The 16,832-nt window shown below is 42.4% G+C and overlaps 1 protein-coding gene across 3 annotated transcripts in view; it reads left to right on the forward strand.

Annotated features, from left to right (window-relative positions):
- The first annotated feature begins 989 nt into the window (after positions 1–989).
- MCF2 (MCF.2 cell line derived transforming sequence) overlaps positions 990–16,832 on the forward strand; it is a 176,730-nt gene continuing 160,887 nt past the window's right edge. For 2 of the 3 annotated variants that reach the window (XM_089684969.1, XM_089684970.1), the window contains exon 1: positions 991–1,462. In XM_089684969.1, the coding sequence (XP_089541095.1) occupies positions 1,366–1,462 (97 nt within the window). In that variant the 5' untranslated portion in view covers positions 991–1,365. Of the gene's footprint in view, positions 1,463–16,832 lie in introns of all 3 variants that reach the window. The other variant, XR_016313873.1, reaches the window with a different exon arrangement.

Here is a 16,832-nt window from a genome sequence, read left to right on the forward strand (position 1 = left end):
CCGAGTTTCCAAATAGTCAGTGCACACCTGGCGTGGAATATTTATTAGCAAGGAAATTTCAGGTACCATGCTTGAATTCACTGAGCTCCTGAGAGCGACCCATTCTTTCACAAATGTTTGTAGAAGCAGTCTGCATGTCTAGGTGTTTGATTTTATACACCTGTGGCCATGGAGGTGATTGGAACCTCTGAATCCAATGATTTGGAGGGCTGGCCCAATACTTTTGGCAATATAGTGTATATAATAAAAAAGCACTGTACTTTTTTCCCCCATATAAGATCACATGATCTCGGTTTCCAACTGCATTTGGGGATTAGAGAGCTGGGGGTAGAGAATACATCTGGGTACATCAGCGGGAAGCAGAGAAGTAGCAGTACAAGGATTTTCCCAGTAATTAGCTGTATAGAGGGTGTATCAGCACAAGTCTGACCACTGATGTACAGGCAGGGCTGTGCTCCCAAGTAGAATTCAAAGAAGAAAACTGACCACACTGAGATGGATGTGTTCTGCCTAGTGTGGTCACTTTTTAACAGGAAAACAGAGGGACTGGCAGGAACACCAGGGATTGCACAAAAAGGCAGAATGCAAAGAGAACAGGAGACTTTTTCATACAAGTACATGGTACAGCAGGCACATATCAGGAATATGAAGCGATGGAATAACATGTTCATTTTAGTATATCTTTCCTGAAAACGTTTGATTTAAATGTAATTATACAGGGTTTCTTCTTTCAGAACTTGTTTAAAAAATTGTGTGCCATTAATTTTTGTAGCAAAAACGCAGATTTTAATGTGTGTGAATTTTTTTTTAAAAAAGTCCCCAGACATGCAGTGGTTAAACGGGACATCTATGCCGCTCCGGGCTCCGGGATGGGGCTCAGTGCTCCCCTATATCGTAGCTGGATGGATGACAGAGCTCCGCTCACAGGAACGGCTGTCATGTGTCCTGGGTGACAGCTGGCTCCTGATTGGCTGAGGCGGAGTAGTGAAGTTGTCAGTGAGAAGTGTGTAGATGAGGAATGTACGGAGGAGGGAGGAGAGCGCCGGCCGGGCTCCGGGAACTCACAGCAGCCCCGCTCTGATGGATGGACTGCCGGTACTCTGCTGCCCGGAGCCCGATATCTCCCGGGGTTATTAGCCGACAATCCCCGGGGCGGGACCCCTGAAGTGCCGGGACTGCGGCGGAGGAGAGCTGCGGACTGGCGGCGATCATCCGAAGCTCCGCGGATTCTGCAGTCTCACTGCGCCTGGGCTCAGCCTTCTAACGGGACAGATCGGCCCCTATGAGACATCCCTGTATGCCATGGGGGCCGCTGAGCACTGACCTGCCCCACCTGGGGGCCCCATGCACTGACCCCGGAGCGGTATGGCAATTGTGGACACAGTCCGGATCACAGCTCTGGAGATGGAGAAGTATTACAGCCTGCAGCAGGCTGCCTCCCGCCTGGACTCCCTGCTAGAAGGTAAGTGTGTGTGTGGGGGTCAGGGGGATGAGGCTTCAGTGATGGCAGGAGGATGATGCTTGAAGCACACTGTGTGCAGGTGTCAGAAGGATGAGGCTTGGGTGAGGTGGGTTAGGATGATGCTTGAGTGATGTGTGCAACAGTCAGGAGGATGCCACTTGGGTTAGGCGAGAGTGTCAGGAGGATGATGCTTGAGTTGTGTGTAGGTGTCAGAAGGATGATGCTTGGGGGGGGGGGGGGGGGTGTGTGTGTGTGTGTGTGTGTGTGTGTGTGTGTGCGTGGGGGGGGGGGGCTCAAGCAACAAGAGGATGTTGCTTGAGCAGTGTGTGCGGGGGTCTGGCGGATGGTGCTTCAGCAGCGTGTGCGGGGGTCTGGCGGATGATGCTTCAGCAGCGTGTGCGGGGGTCTGGCGGATGATGCTTCAGCAGCGTGTGCGGGGGTCTGGCGGATGATGCTTCAGCAGCGTGTGCGGGGGTCTGGCGGATGATGCTTCAGCAGCGTGTGCGGGGGTCTGGCGGATGATGCTTCAGAAGCGTGTGCGGGGGTCTGGCGGATGATGCTTCAGCAGTGTGTGCAGGGGTCTGGCGGGTGATACTTGGGTTTGGTGTATTAGAGTGATGATGCTTGAGATGGATGACGCTATCTGCTTCTGCAGGTAGGTTTAGGATTCTTGGAAACCCCTTGGTGTATGTACAGTCTCTCTAAGTTCTGCATGAACTACATGCTGCTTGAAGACCTTTTGGGCCAAATACCATAGTGCTCTGGTACCCAGCATGTGCTCCCTGAGGCACCTGCAGGTAGTAGTCTGTTTTCATTACCTAGGTGCTTACTGTAACCAGTAAAGGGAATCTGTTCTTTAGCCTGGGTTATAACCAGGGCGTTTTCTGCAGGAAGTCAGGGGAAGGCAGTTTTCGCACCTCAAGATTGAATGTATATAATGGTAAGTGTGTTGGCTGTTGGGCTGTATTGGAGGGTCCATTGATGCTGGCTGCTGGGGATCTATTTCTGAATGGGGGTCTATTGTTGCTAGGGAGGTCAATTATTGCTGTTGGGAATCTATTGTTGCTGGGGGGGGGGTGTCTTATGTTGCTGGGAAGGATCTACTGTTGATAAGGAAGTCTATTGATGCTGGCTGCAAGAGGGTCTACTGATACTGGCTGCTGGGAGATCTGTTGTTGCTGCTGGGGTTATATTGTTGCTGGGGATGGTCTATTACTGCTAGGGTGGTATTTTGTTGCTGGGGTCAATTGTTGCTTGGCGGGGATCTATTGTTGTATAGGGGGTCTATTGTTACTGGCTGCAGAGGATCTGTTTTACTTTTCTTGTTATTAACAAATTACATACTAATTACTTAGCACTGCAAAATAATTGGTTCGGTTTTCTCTAAAAAGGGTGGTACGGGTAGGTGGGCAGGGGATGTAACCATAGGACAGTGCTCAGAGGTGCGTAGGGGGAGGAGAAAAGGGGTGATTTAGAAAGGGGGAGATCCTGAACCTTTTCTCTGAGATAAACAGCCATGGTTATAGCAGTGAAATGGCTCATTTTATTTCCTTGACATTATTTATTTCTGCTGTGCTTTCATTTCCCTTTTTGGGTTTTTTATATGTTATAATGGATCTTGCTAAGAGATATCAAATGTGGAACAATTCATTTTTAAGGGTGCTGCAAGTAGCTCAGATGTGGCATGCGGGCTGGTGTGTGTTGCAACAACGCAAAGTAGCATTTTCTTATTTTTCAAATGTCAAATTGAGATTTCATTCATTCCTATGCACAGCAGCAGATAGTGTAGCAAAAAGATGACTTCTTGTGAGCTCAGAAGCATTGCAAAAAGGGGAACCTTGAGATGTGTTTTGTGAATGCAATGGCCTGCTACTCTTGCACCTTGTTTTTCTTTTTTGAAAATGTTTAATAAATATAGATTATACAGAAAAAAAAGAAGCATTGCATAAAAATACAACATGCCTACATTTTGTAACATGCACTGCAACTAGGCTGAAGAAAGCATTGCAGTGTGAACAGAGCAAATAGAAAGCAATTGTATTCTGTGTGCTTTTGCAGTGTCTGGTATTGATGCAAAAACACCATTCACCACACAGTGTAAATGGGCCCTAAAGGGGCTGTAGTAGAAATGCTCTCTAGTCATTTCATGTCGTGTGTAATGGATCTCCTGACACCTACAATTCCTACAGCATGTTTTCTGACCATCTCCTCTAGCATATCTGCAGTCTCTGACAGCTTTTTGTAGCATTACATATTATGTGCTGCCCATTGATGACAGGGGCCATCCTTGATGCACCTAGATCAGGGGTCTCCAAACTTTCTAAACAAAAGGGCCAGTTTACTGTCCTTCAGTCTTTAGGGGGGCCGGACTATGGCCATCGGGAATACAAAATGTCCCAGCATCAGTGGGAGTAAACAATCTCCTATCATTGTGTGACGGAGGAATTGTGCCTCACCATTGGTATCATTAGGAGGCAGTGTACCCCTTAATTGGTGTCATTGGGGGAACTATGCCCCATCATTTATCTCATTGGTAGGAATTTGCCCATCATTGGTGTCATTAAGAGGAATTTTCATTGGTGTCAGTGAATTAAATAGTGTCCCAAGGGCCAGATAAAAGCAAACAAAGGCCCGCATTCAGCCCCCCATGCTACAGTTTTGAGACCACTGACCTAGATGAAGAAAAGTTGACCACCAATGGTTTAGCACTCCTGTTGATCACTTGTCGTTTACCTTGATTCAGGTTTGGCAGAACTTGGTTGGTTACATCTCTTTAGGGAATGTTCACAGTAGGTGTGGTGAGCTGTGTTAGTCAGCATTAATCAACACAAGAACACATTGAGATTGTTTCCTAGCTGTCCTGATTACACCATACATGTGTGATGGTGTGTGTTGTGCAGCATGCCTGCGTTTTTACATAGTACAATGCATGTCATCACTTTTCAATTCACTGTAGCATGTTGTATCATGCTGTGGTACTTAGAATAAAGAGGGCTAGTTCACACTATGCCCTGATCTTAAATCACATAGGAACGCACTGTACATTCCTGTGCGATTCATATGTGGGTCTGTGCGGTGCGATTTCAAGCCATTTCATTTGAATGGGCTGAAATCGCACCTCACTAAAAGTAGTCCATGCATTTTTTTTTTTATAAAATGCATGGCAACCACATCACATGGTACTTTGTTCCATGCAGCTAGGTGCGGGCAAACAATGCGTTTGACCAGCGTTCAGGATTTTGTTCACTTTAACTGACCCCCACAGCAGATCACAAGGGCATTCCAATCGGAATGCTGTGCGGGAAGCCACACAGGAACGAGTCTCTCCCGCACCACATTCTAGTGTGAATGAGCCCTAAGTAACATTTTGTGACTAATCCATAAAGTAGTACTAATCAGTTCACACCAGCAGTGGTGCCCTTGTGAATGGATCCTTCAAGCAGTTCTTCAGTCATGGTTAGAAAAATTAAAAGTTAGCAGCTACAAAAACTGTAGCTGCTGACTTTTAATAATAGGATACTTACCTGTCCAGGATCCAGCACTGTCCTCACCTGCCTGGTTGCAGCTTCACATCAATAAGCTGCAGTGCGCTGTCTGAATGGCCCCAGTGTGACGTCCCAGAAGGCTGCGGGGGAAGAGGGGTTTTCTGGATTGCCGGTTAGATCGCCACAGCGATCTGACTGGAAGTAGGAACCTGTCAAAACCAGGTACCTGCTCCCCCCCGGAAAATAAAATGGAAAATGTTGAGGGGGAGGAGTAAGAGTGGAACGTCCCCTGTAGTGTGAAGTTCTGCTTTAAGTTGAAGTCAAATGTCTATTAGTAAATTCCCTTTCGGCCTCAAACTTACCTATTTGTTAAACTCACCTGGCAGCATAAAAACACTAAATGCATCAAAAAAGTGTAAACGCAGTACCTTGTTTAGCCTCATTTTACGCTTGGATTCATTTGATTAGCCAGAGTATTTTCCATTGACATGGATTAATGTCCGAGCGCTAAACGCAGCTAGTGTTTAGCATTTTTTGCTCAAAACGTTCCTGTCCTGGACATGATTATTTTGTATTCGGAAGAGGAACATTAACTGGCCCTAAACCTCGCTGTGCCAAAACTCTGGTAAAAGCCTATGTGTACATGGACACATAGGCTTTTACTGAGTTGAGTTCAGGGGGCTTTGGCAAAAAAATGCCATAAGTGCCTAAACTCACATTTAGGAGCAGCAGTGTACATGGGGCCTTTTATTTTCTGGAATGATAACCAATTTTTCCAACCCATGCTTTGGGCTTCGTGTATATTTTCTGTGCCCTTACATCACATGCCTAATAGAACTAGTAAATATTGTGCCATGTACTGGTCACATGAATGTCGCTAGGACGGGTTTGCTGGTAGACAGATTATTTTTTTATCTGTGTGGAAATACAAATTGTTCTTTACTGTAAACTATTTGTTAATGGGAGAAGTTCACGATCATTAATAAATCTTCCTACATCACAACTGGAGCGGCATTTTCTTTAAGTTGTCTGAAAAAAAACCCTCAAACACTTGGTGGTGTGAAAAGTGCCCCTTATTGTTGGAGATAGAATGTTTCCTGCTGTGCACCCAGACTGCTGGATATGGCCTTAGAGAAGCCTTTTTCATAGGTGTAGGGAGAGGAATTCCAGGTTCGTCTTTCATTGTACCAACATTGCAGTTCTAGGAAACCCGTAGTAAAGGAAACACGGAAGAGGCCATTGCTGACCTCTTATTGGGAATACTTGTTTTCTGGCAGTCATGCTGATTGATCCATTAGCCTTGGTAGTTTTTGACTTGCTTACATTAAACAAGCATGCAGACCAAGACTTAGGACTTTGCTGCATGCTTGTTCTGGCTCAATACATACAGCAGGATCAACAGGACAACCAACCAGAATATTTAGGAGGTCAAGAAATGGCCCCATAAGTCTGTTTACACAAGCTTCCCACAAACAAAATTAAAGAGCAAAGGCTTCATAAACCCTGGACGTTTTCTCAACTCTCCTAGAAGCCTTTCCTCCTGGCAGCATTTTGTAAAAAAAAAAAAACCAAAAACAAAACCCCCAAAAACCTGAAATTTGTAAGGGTGTGCAACATGTTTAGCCGCAGTGAGCGTTTGGGCGTTAATTTATGTCCTTTGCCAGAATAATTTATTCTGGCCACTGAAACGAACAAACAAGCGACAAACAGATCTAGCATTAACACCCATTTAGATTTTTGGCAGGAAAAAAAAAAAAGCCAAAAAGCGCCCAAGCACAAGGCACGCTTAGCACATTTGTGTTTTTTCATTTCAGTGGTCAGAATAAATGAATATTCTGGCCAATGAAATAAATGTCCACATGCTTGACGTGCCTAAAATGGTTTGCAAAATTGTGGCTTAGAAGCGTTTTTGAAGCAGTTTTTCTTCTGCTAGAAGAAAAGATTTTATAAAAAAAACTCTAGTGTGCATAAAGCCTGTTTAACATCTTCCCACTGATCATACACATATATGCGGCCTTATGGATTGAGTCTATTAGTAGGGCTGCGTATATGCAGATTTCTCTTTATGCTGGGAGAACGTCGCACAGTACGCTCCCAGCACAGAGACTGGGCTCTCACCAAGATTGCTGGGTCTTGTACCAATGAATGGGACCCGAAACTCCTGGGTCACCTGATCACTGTGATAGCCTCTGATTGGCCATCACAGTGATCAGTCACTGTGAGCCCACCCCAATACATTGTATCTTTCTTTTCTTGCAGGAGAGGAAAATAAACAAAAGTGTGTAAAAAAAAAAAAAAAAAAAAAAAAAAGAAGAAGGGGAGGTTAGATCAAGGTGCCTATATTTGTATTTTTTTTTAATAAATTCTACTGTGCTGCTACTACTACCTACTGTGACGATCCTGGCGTCAGACCCCCAGCCCTTCTCACCAACTCATGACCGAAGGACTAGCCAATCTAAAACCTCGCTGTCACGTGCGTAACAATGTCATGCTCAGCTGCACCCTGCACAAAGATTTTCCAGCTAATGGACCACAATCTATGTACTTGCAGCCTGAGAGCGATTGTTACTGGGTCAGGTTAATTACGCAATTAACCCTTCACAGTGCCACCACCGCCTTTTTGTAGAGAAAAGGAGGAAACTTGACAATATTAGCAATAACACTATAAATGTTTGAATAATCGTCTGTATACCACTGTCACCACAGGCAGAGATATATAGAGGTTTAAAACACAGTAGTGCTCTTCAGAGACAGGGATTCTTAGTTTGTATTAAAGAACTTTAGAAACAGTTCAACACTTTTCAGATAATAGGATTTATTACTAAAAAGGTCAAAAGGGTGCAATAACAATACTTACAGAAAAAGATGTAGCATATATATATATATATATATATATATATATATATATATATATATATATATATATACACATATACATACATACATACATATACACACATATACATATATACACACACACCCACACACACACATACAGAGAGCAATAACACAGCAAAGAGATAACAGAAAGAAGTTTAGAGAAGTAGATACTTGCCAAAAGTTAAGGTTAAGCAGATTCAAGGGTTCTGAGCAAGAGGGTGCCCTTTCTCCCAAAGTTGGTTCCAATGTTAAAAGGGAGAAGTCTTCAACTCAACTTAACTCTAACTCTCTGCTCCAAGCATAACAGCCTTTTTCTATGAACTCAGCAGGGTGTCACCTTGAAGCAGAGAACCAATCGCCTCATTTGGGGAGGGTGTTATAGGCGGGGAACTGGCTAGAACCAAAATCCCTCACAAGTTATACCAGGGCAATAACCTTCCCTTAGTACATGTAACATTCTATCCACGGGTAGATTAATATGCAGCATCATTTGCTGAAGGTCTAGATATGAAACATGTCATAGTTCACTATTTCAGCTAGAACTATATGCTTTCTGCTGTCCTGTAGACTTCAACTAGGGGTGTAAGATTTCAGGCGACTTGTATTAAACTGAGCTATCCAAATATATGCTTTAGGTTTATATAATTATTTCCTACCTCAAGATATAAAATTATATGGAAAAGTGGGTTTTTAAAAGGCGAGTCTGTTTTACGGCTAGCTGGAATGTTTTTGAAGCCCAGTGAAGGACTGGTTTATGGCTTTACGATCCTTTCCAAGCAAGAGTCTCACAGACATACTGGGGCCAGGATAATTGAGGTTTTAAACCATGAAGCTCTCCAGCTGGGGCCTGATGCCTGTGATCTCTCAGCATCATACAGACCACATGTCACTCAACAGAGAGGGGGGGGGGGGGATTGGAGGAGGGAGAGAGATACAAGATGGAGGGTCTATAGCAAGATGGATGACTGCGTCCATCTCTGTGTGCACAATTGCTACACCTACCACCAATGATCTACTAATGTGCAACAGTGTGCAGCTGTCATGGTTTCCTGCATCCCATATATCCGGCTGTACTGTAGATACTGCCATTTGTCATAAAGTCCACAATCAGTTATAAGTAAGTAATAGTGCATAAATGCATTGACAGGCAAAGTATTCTAAGGCTTGAAATATTTTTGTGTGTAAATTATGTTTTCTTCTCCCTGGGTTTTCTTTCCCGCTCTCCCAATACCATTATCTTTGACCGATGGCTGTTCTTTTGCTTAAACAAACTGACCTATCAATAGTAATCCCTTAGAGTGAATGCTCTCAAAGCTGTGCTATAACTTGATTTGCCATTAATTTTCTCTGACGGCCTTCCCAGATCAGACAGAGGCATTTTCCATTTCAGAAGAATCTTGGGTATAAAAAGGAATAGGCTGCCCTTGATTTACAGTTGTGTTCAAAAGCTTGCATACCCTGGCAGAAATTGTGAAATTTTGGCATTGAACTTGATATGACTGATCATGGCAAAAACCAGTTTTAAGGATAGTGATCATATGAAACCATTTATTACCACTTAGTTGTTGGCTCCTTTTTAAATCAGAACAGAAATCATCCAAAATGGACCTGATCAAAAGTTTACATACCCTGGAATGTTTGGCCTTAATACGTGACTGACTGACACACATGGACTGCACTGAGCAGGCTAGATAATGAGCCATGAAACAGAAAAGAAGTGTCAAAAGTCCTACGTAACAAGCTAATGGAACTTTATAAAGATGGAAAAGGATATAAAAAGATATCCAAAGCCCTGAATATGCCAGTCAGTATTTTTCAATCACTTAATAGAAAGTGGAAAATTCAAGAATTTCTTGATACCAAGCCAAGGTCAGGTAGACCAAGATAGATTGCAGCCATAACTGTCAGAAGAAATGTTTGGGATACAAAGAAAAACCTACCCTCAGGAGAAATACAGATTGCTCTGGAAAAAGACAGTGTGGCCTTTCAAGGAGCACAATACAACCATAGTTGAACAAAAATTAGCTGCATGGTTGAGTGGCCAAAAAGAAGTCTTTACTGCACCAGTGCCACAAAAATGCCTGGTTACAATATGCCTACAACACCTGAACATGCCTCACAGCTTCTAGCACATTGTAATCTGGAGTGAAAAGGCCAAAGCAGAGCTTTATCATCACAACCATAAGTGCTGTTTGGAGAGGAGTCAACAATACCTATAGCAACAAGAACACCATTGCCACTGTGAAGCATGGTGGTCCATACTGACCATGGTGCATCCTTCGTACACTGAGGGGTTTCTCAGATTATAGGGAGTACATGATCATCATTCATGGCACATCAAGCCTATTCAAATAAATATAGTGGAAATCTTATTCTATCCAACAATTCTTCCCAACTCTATTGAACATCTTGAGGTCTTTGTGAATCTATTCTCTCAGAGTCAGTCATTGGTCGTACTATTACACAGTTATGATCTATTAGAATCTTTGTTACTTCATATTTCCCTGATGAAGCAGGCATTGACCCTTGAAATATGGAGCAAACAACAAGTCATTAATACTGTAATCCAATACATAAGGCTAAAACGTTTATCTGATGTTCTGTATGAGAAAGCAGCTATATACACTGTAATTAATGAGCAAATTTTGATCGGTTTTTAATCTGTTTTAATCTAAATGTTTTAACGTTTGTATCAACAAAACTGGATATTTACATATACATGGAATTGTGGTACTGCTAAAGTCCTATAGTTTCTTTTTTTGTCAGGGTTGTTTTGTTTGGATATTCATGAATTAGGATGTACCAGATTACATGTGTTTTATATTTGTAAGGGTTCTGTTATTGGAGTTGTCTCTCCCTATAATTGTTTGTAGAGACAATCTTAAAAATACTGCCTCCTCCCTTGTAACACCTATGCTTGCTAACCTGTGTAGGAAAGATGCATATGCTTACCTATATTTCATGCGGTTTCGGTTTGGTCACCCTGTGTTAGCCAGTGACTGACAATGGCTGGTAACGTTTAGGAGTGGTGACGTCACCCATAGGCTTACTATAGCCCATGCATTGTTGGCGCTCCCTCCTCTTGCCTGCAGGCGCTGGCTGACATTGGGGAGCCTGATCATGTGACTGGAATGGCAGAAAAATAGTTACGTATATACATCTTTTTTTACACAATTATGCATGGGTGTTAGGAAGCGGAAGGCAGTATTTTTAAAATTAGCTAGGGTTGCCCGAAATTCTACTTTTAGGTTTTCTCAAATTTGGCAGCAAATGTGGTGGAGATTCCCATAATAAGTGGTGCACAGAGCATGCCACTTAACAAAAATACGCTTTAGCTGGAGTTCTTATTTAAGTTGCTTGCTTAATATAATAAAGACATCTTCCTATATTTCAGTACAATCAGCCTTTTACTTTGTACCTGTATATTACTTTGGGAGAAATGAGCAGACCTTGGCACCTGCTGTGTGCAGAAGAATGATTTGCATTGGCTCACCTACAAGTTACTGTGTATTATCTCTTGTCTGTGTTTTATGTCTGTTGTGTTTGGTAGACATGTGCCAGGTCTTTATCCATCCTGGTCAAGCTTGGACTTCTCATATCTTTATTCATAATAGAAGTGGTTAAACTGTTCAAACTTTTGCGATAAAGGGAAAAAGTGCATTAATGCACCCGGTATCATAACACACAGGAATGCATGTCTCTTGCATTGGTGTGATTTGGTCTCAATCATTCTGAATGGCACTCCAATGCACTTTACTGACTGACATACCTTGCAGCACAGTGCAACATGCAGCAGCACACTAATGTGCTGGCCATACATGTTGGTTTTCTGGGACTTTGAGGTGCATTACTAGCCCATTCTTCTTGAACAGGCTGCCTAATGTAGAAATCCTGTGAAGAAGTGTAAACCTAGCATTTTGTTGGCTATACGCACCAATAAATGATTTCCTTCCGTTCAATGTCTTCCAATAGAGATGATCGATCTATGGTTTATAACCCATTAGAATGACACTGGAAAATGGATTTCAATCAATAGTTGAGATATAAGCATATTTTACATAAGTTATCAGACCTCAGTTTCCACCATGTAATTTCATAATATAATTGTTCAAATATGATAGTTCTCATGAACAAAATGTCTTGGTGCTGCCAGTCAATGCAAAAAGAGTTGACACTTTGCCATTCTAGTTGTTAGACTCAATTTAAGTCAGATTTGATTAAACCGATGCGAACATCGAATGGCTCATAAAATGTGTGTATGGCCACCATTAGACACCACAACAATTTGCTGTCAATATGGTCTTTACAGTTACAGTAAGAAGCAACACTGGCACTTTTATAGATTAGAGAAGATGTTTCAGTTTCTTTCCAAGCATTAGGAAATTAATTTTTTGTTTTGGGTTTTAAACGGTCGGGTTTTTATTGTAGCCCATGTCTCTCGAGGATATTTCACCTCCTTTCCTGTGCAGATGATCAAAACCAGTCAAGTGAGATCTCCCCCTGTGATGGCACAGTCATCAATAAAAACCTGCCAAGGGTTTTTACCCTTCCCCACTCTACTTTCAGAATATTCTATTGCACCAATGATCAGATTTAACTTACCGACTCGGCAACCACACAGGAAGTGAGGGAAAATCTCTGCAATGGCTAGAAAACAGCAAAAAATACTTGACAGAAGTTTTAGCCTTTGAATGCTTTCTCCACAACTAAACGGAAAAATTGTGTCTGAATTTGTGGTGTAAGCAATTTTAATGTACACGTTTAGACATTACTTGTGCATAAATAATGTGCGTTTCAGTAATGAGAGCATTAGCATGCGCATTACCACAACACACCACAGCACAAAACTAGTCCATAGGATCAGGAGCCCAGGGCAACAGATCTAACAGTTTAAAGCAGGGGTCTCCAAACTTTCTAAAAAAAAAGGGCCTGTTTACGGACAGATTTTAGGGGTCCAGACTGTGGCCAGTGAGGGTAAAAATATTCCTGTGGGAATAAACAGCGCCCCATCTTTGATACTAGGGGGAGAAGTAGTGCCCCATTGTTGGTGTCAGTGGGAGGAATAGTGCCCCAAAAAGCTGGATAAAGGCAAGCAAAGAGCTGCAGTCTGGAGGCCACTGGTTTAAAGGATAAATTCATCTTTAGAACAGGTTTCCCCGACCCCCCCCCCTTCCCTGTAACTAGGAGAAGGGGGATCTTCTCCCCAAAACGCTGTCACAATTTAGAAAAAGAGCATTGCTTTGCCCACATGGCCGCATCATTCATCCACTGTGAATGAACTACATTTATCGTTGGCCTCTGTGGCTGATCATCATGTAGTTCTCAATGAACTACAAGGGCGCTGGTGAGCGCTGCCATAGTCCATTGGTTCTTTCTGGCAATCAATATCTGCCTGCTCATAGTGGAAGGGCAGACAGCTTACTGAATATTTGCAGGATCCAGGCAATGACCTGTGACCTGTTTGCAGGTGCAATGCCATAGGGTTTGTTTACACCTGCCTCGACTTTAACACATATTAAAAGTACCTATTGTTTTAACATGCTATTTTTATGCATTGATGCTTTTTTGAAGCTTTAATAAAGCTTGGCAAAATTCCCTGTGTGCATTGATTTTCTATTTGTTTTAAAAAGGGCTCAGTAGAACCTCAGCTCAGTAGTACCCCCATTCAGCAGATCATCAGCTCATTAGTACCCCTGTTCAGCAGATCCCCAGCTTAGTAGCACTCTCATTCAGCAGATCCCCATCTTATTAGTATCCCTGTTCAGCAGATCCCCAGATTATTAGCACCCTCATTCAGCAGATCCACAGCTTATTAGTAACGTCATTCAGCAGATCCCCAACTCAGTAGTACAGCTCACCAAAAGCCCCCCCCCTAAAAAAAACACAAATTTGTCATTGTGAACTAAAAACAAAAATCGTAAGGTCTCCTTCATAATGCAGTGTACACCTGTATGAGGCTGTGTTTACCTGCATAGCCGCTGCTTCCCATTTTACACCAGTGGGACTGCCTGCACGGGGATGCATAGAACACTACATATAAATGAAGCCTTACTAGGAATTTAACAGGAATTTTATAAGTTGTGTTTTTTATGCGCTAATAATGAACAGTGATTTGATAATATATTGTACTGTAGATAGATTTACCTTGGGGGGAAGGGGGTATTATACTGGGGGGCAGGGTCGTAGTTGTACTGGGGAACAAGCCAACCTGTGGGATGAATATACTGGGGAGCATATTGACCGGGGGGGGGGGGGATGGATTATACTGGGGAGCGGACTGACCTGGAAATGATGTACTGGGAGACAGACTGACCGAGGGGGTGGGGGGTGCAGTAGTTTTCTACTTGGCATGCCCAAAGGTGACCCAGGTCTTTTACAATCCTAAAAACCATGCCTACTCTTCACTGTGGCTGTTCACCAAGCACACCACATTTTTATTTTATTCAGGAATGGGGCTCAACTTATGATCTTGCACACAGACTCACTGATTTCATAAAATATCCCTGTCCAGTACAATTGGGGCTCAGAAGAAGTGGACTGAATGATGCTGGCTATCAGACAAAAAGTGCAGAAGTGGCACTGCAAGGGAACTCTGAATTGAAAGTGAATGTTGCAGCAAAATCTTTTGTCGCTTTGGATTTTTTTGTATCAGCTATTTTTATCTTGCTATTTTGGGTATGCTGCTTTGAAGGTACAATGACATCAAGACTCCAGACACTCCCAGGACAGCTAAAAAGGAGATTTCTTGCAGTTTTTCATTTGATTGTTTAACACAAAAATGATAGTTTCCAGCCACGTATATTTGTAAGCACTGGGAAAGTCACCTGCTCCTGATTAGATAAAGGCCAATACAATGAGATTTTCTCTCATCCATATTTTATTTTGCCTTTTGTGTAGTCTTAAAACTCATTAAAGTTAATGGTGGTAATAATTTAAGATGAGATACAAACTATAGGCTGCACAGACAGGTACATGGGGAGGACAAATATTCAGTCATTTCTGAAAGGCCTGTGGAAACATCTGTCAGCCTTCTGTGGACAAAAGACAGCACCTGCTTCATTGTCTTACCTAAAATGATTAAATACTCCGACATCCCTGACAAAAGAAGCTTCATCATCGTGGAAAATGTTTCCATTTCAATGCTCATACATACTGCTTATGTAGTTTACGCTGAATTCTGGATTTTATTTTTCATATTTACATTGGTCCAGCTTGGACTAGGCTACCACATTGATCCTCGCTGTCTTCAAGATCCCGTGCTGAGCGGCTGCCCTCCAGCATACAGAACATCATGGGTCACTTGCTCAGTGGTGAGATCACTGTTCCACTTCATCCTATCAAAGAGCTCCTTGTATTAATTGAGAAAAATGCATAGCATTCTCTGAGTGGTGCCCATGCTGAGTGGGTAACTCCCTGTGTTCAGTATGCAGGACAGCTGCTCAGCACTGCTGCTACTACAGAGATTCTCTGCTTCCAGGAGGATCGACCAGGTATGCAATATGTACTGTATACTCACAATGGTCCGAGATGTGCCAGTGTAATTATGCATAAAAAAAACCCCAAATTCCTAGAAATTAGCTTTAATCCTACATTCACACTTGTGTAGCATATACAGATGACTTTAAAAGGTGTTTTCTGTGTGTGGTTTTCTCAAGTGCTCCTTTAGGGAAGGGTTGCATGTTTTTGGATCTGTAGGGGTTGATTTACTAAAGACGACTAGACTGTGAACTTTGTAGGTGCCATTGCATTGATTTTCCCCAGAGCTTAGTGAATGTGGTGAAGGTCTGATGATTTCCATCATGCAAGCAAAAATATATATTTTTTTTATTTTCCTTGCACCTGATTGGGTATTCTTTTTTAAAATGAAGATTCATCATATTCACCAAGCTCTGTTGCCTTTAGTAAATTAACTCCATAGTAATGGGAGCACCTGAAAACATGCATTTCCACAATTATTTTAGGTGCTCCCATTGAAGCCTGTGTGGCAAAAAAATGCCCAAATATGTTTGAAAAGAACCTCTTGTACTTTGAGCAACAGGCATCTAGTGACAGATGCTTAAGTGTACTAGTGTGAACAGGCCCTATTTAAATCACTTGCCTATCGGGCCAGTTTTGACATTGTCATACATGTAAAAATATGCATTTTGTTGCTAGAAGATTACTTAGAAACCGCCAAACATATTTTTTAAGCAGAGGCCCTAGACAATAAAATGGTGAGTGCTGTAGTTTTTTTTTATGTCATATGGTAATTGTTTGAAAAAAAATATACTATAATAAATTATCCACTTAATTATCCAACAGAATATCCACTTTTTTGGTAAAATATAAAAGATGATGTACGCAGGGTAAATAAATACCAAAACATGTCATGCTTTAAAATTGCACGCACCCGTGGAATGGCGACTCACTATAGTACATTAAATTTTCCATGGACAACGCTTTGAAAGCCTTAACAGTTTACATGTTTAGAGTAACACAGGAGGTCTGGTACTAGAATTATTGCTCTCACTCTGACATTTGCAGTCATACCTCATATATGTATATGTGTGGTGCGAATACTGTTTACATATGTGAGCGCATTTTATGTTAAATTTTTACACAGTACTTATCACTTTTATTGCTATCACAAGGGATGAACAACACCCCTTGAGATAGCATGGACTGTGACAGGTCCTCTTTATGGAGACATCTGGGGTCTCTCTCTCTCCTCTGGCCTCCAAAACAGCAGATCAAACAGAGGATGGTTTGATCTTCTGCTTTACAAACTGGTAACGGTTTATAAACAAAGAAACCAAAATCGGAAGTGATGAAATCCTTGTCGCTTCCAGTTTCTGACGTCACACAGTGGTAGGAACATCATCAGTTCCTCTCACTGTGTCCTTGGAAGCTCATTCTGCTGGACACATTCTTACTGGGCTCCCTGATTGCTCAAGAAAGCCCAGTAAAGATAGCAGCGGGGGGGGGGGGGGGGGGGGCCTCTTCTGCTGCCTATAAAAAGTAGTTTA

Source organism: Staurois parvus, unplaced genomic scaffold (genome assembly GCF_062004578.1).
Source record: "Staurois parvus isolate SC_StPar_1 unplaced genomic scaffold, SC_StPar_1.0 ptg000361l, whole genome shotgun sequence".
NCBI lineage: Eukaryota > Metazoa > Chordata > Amphibia > Anura > Ranidae > Staurois > Staurois parvus.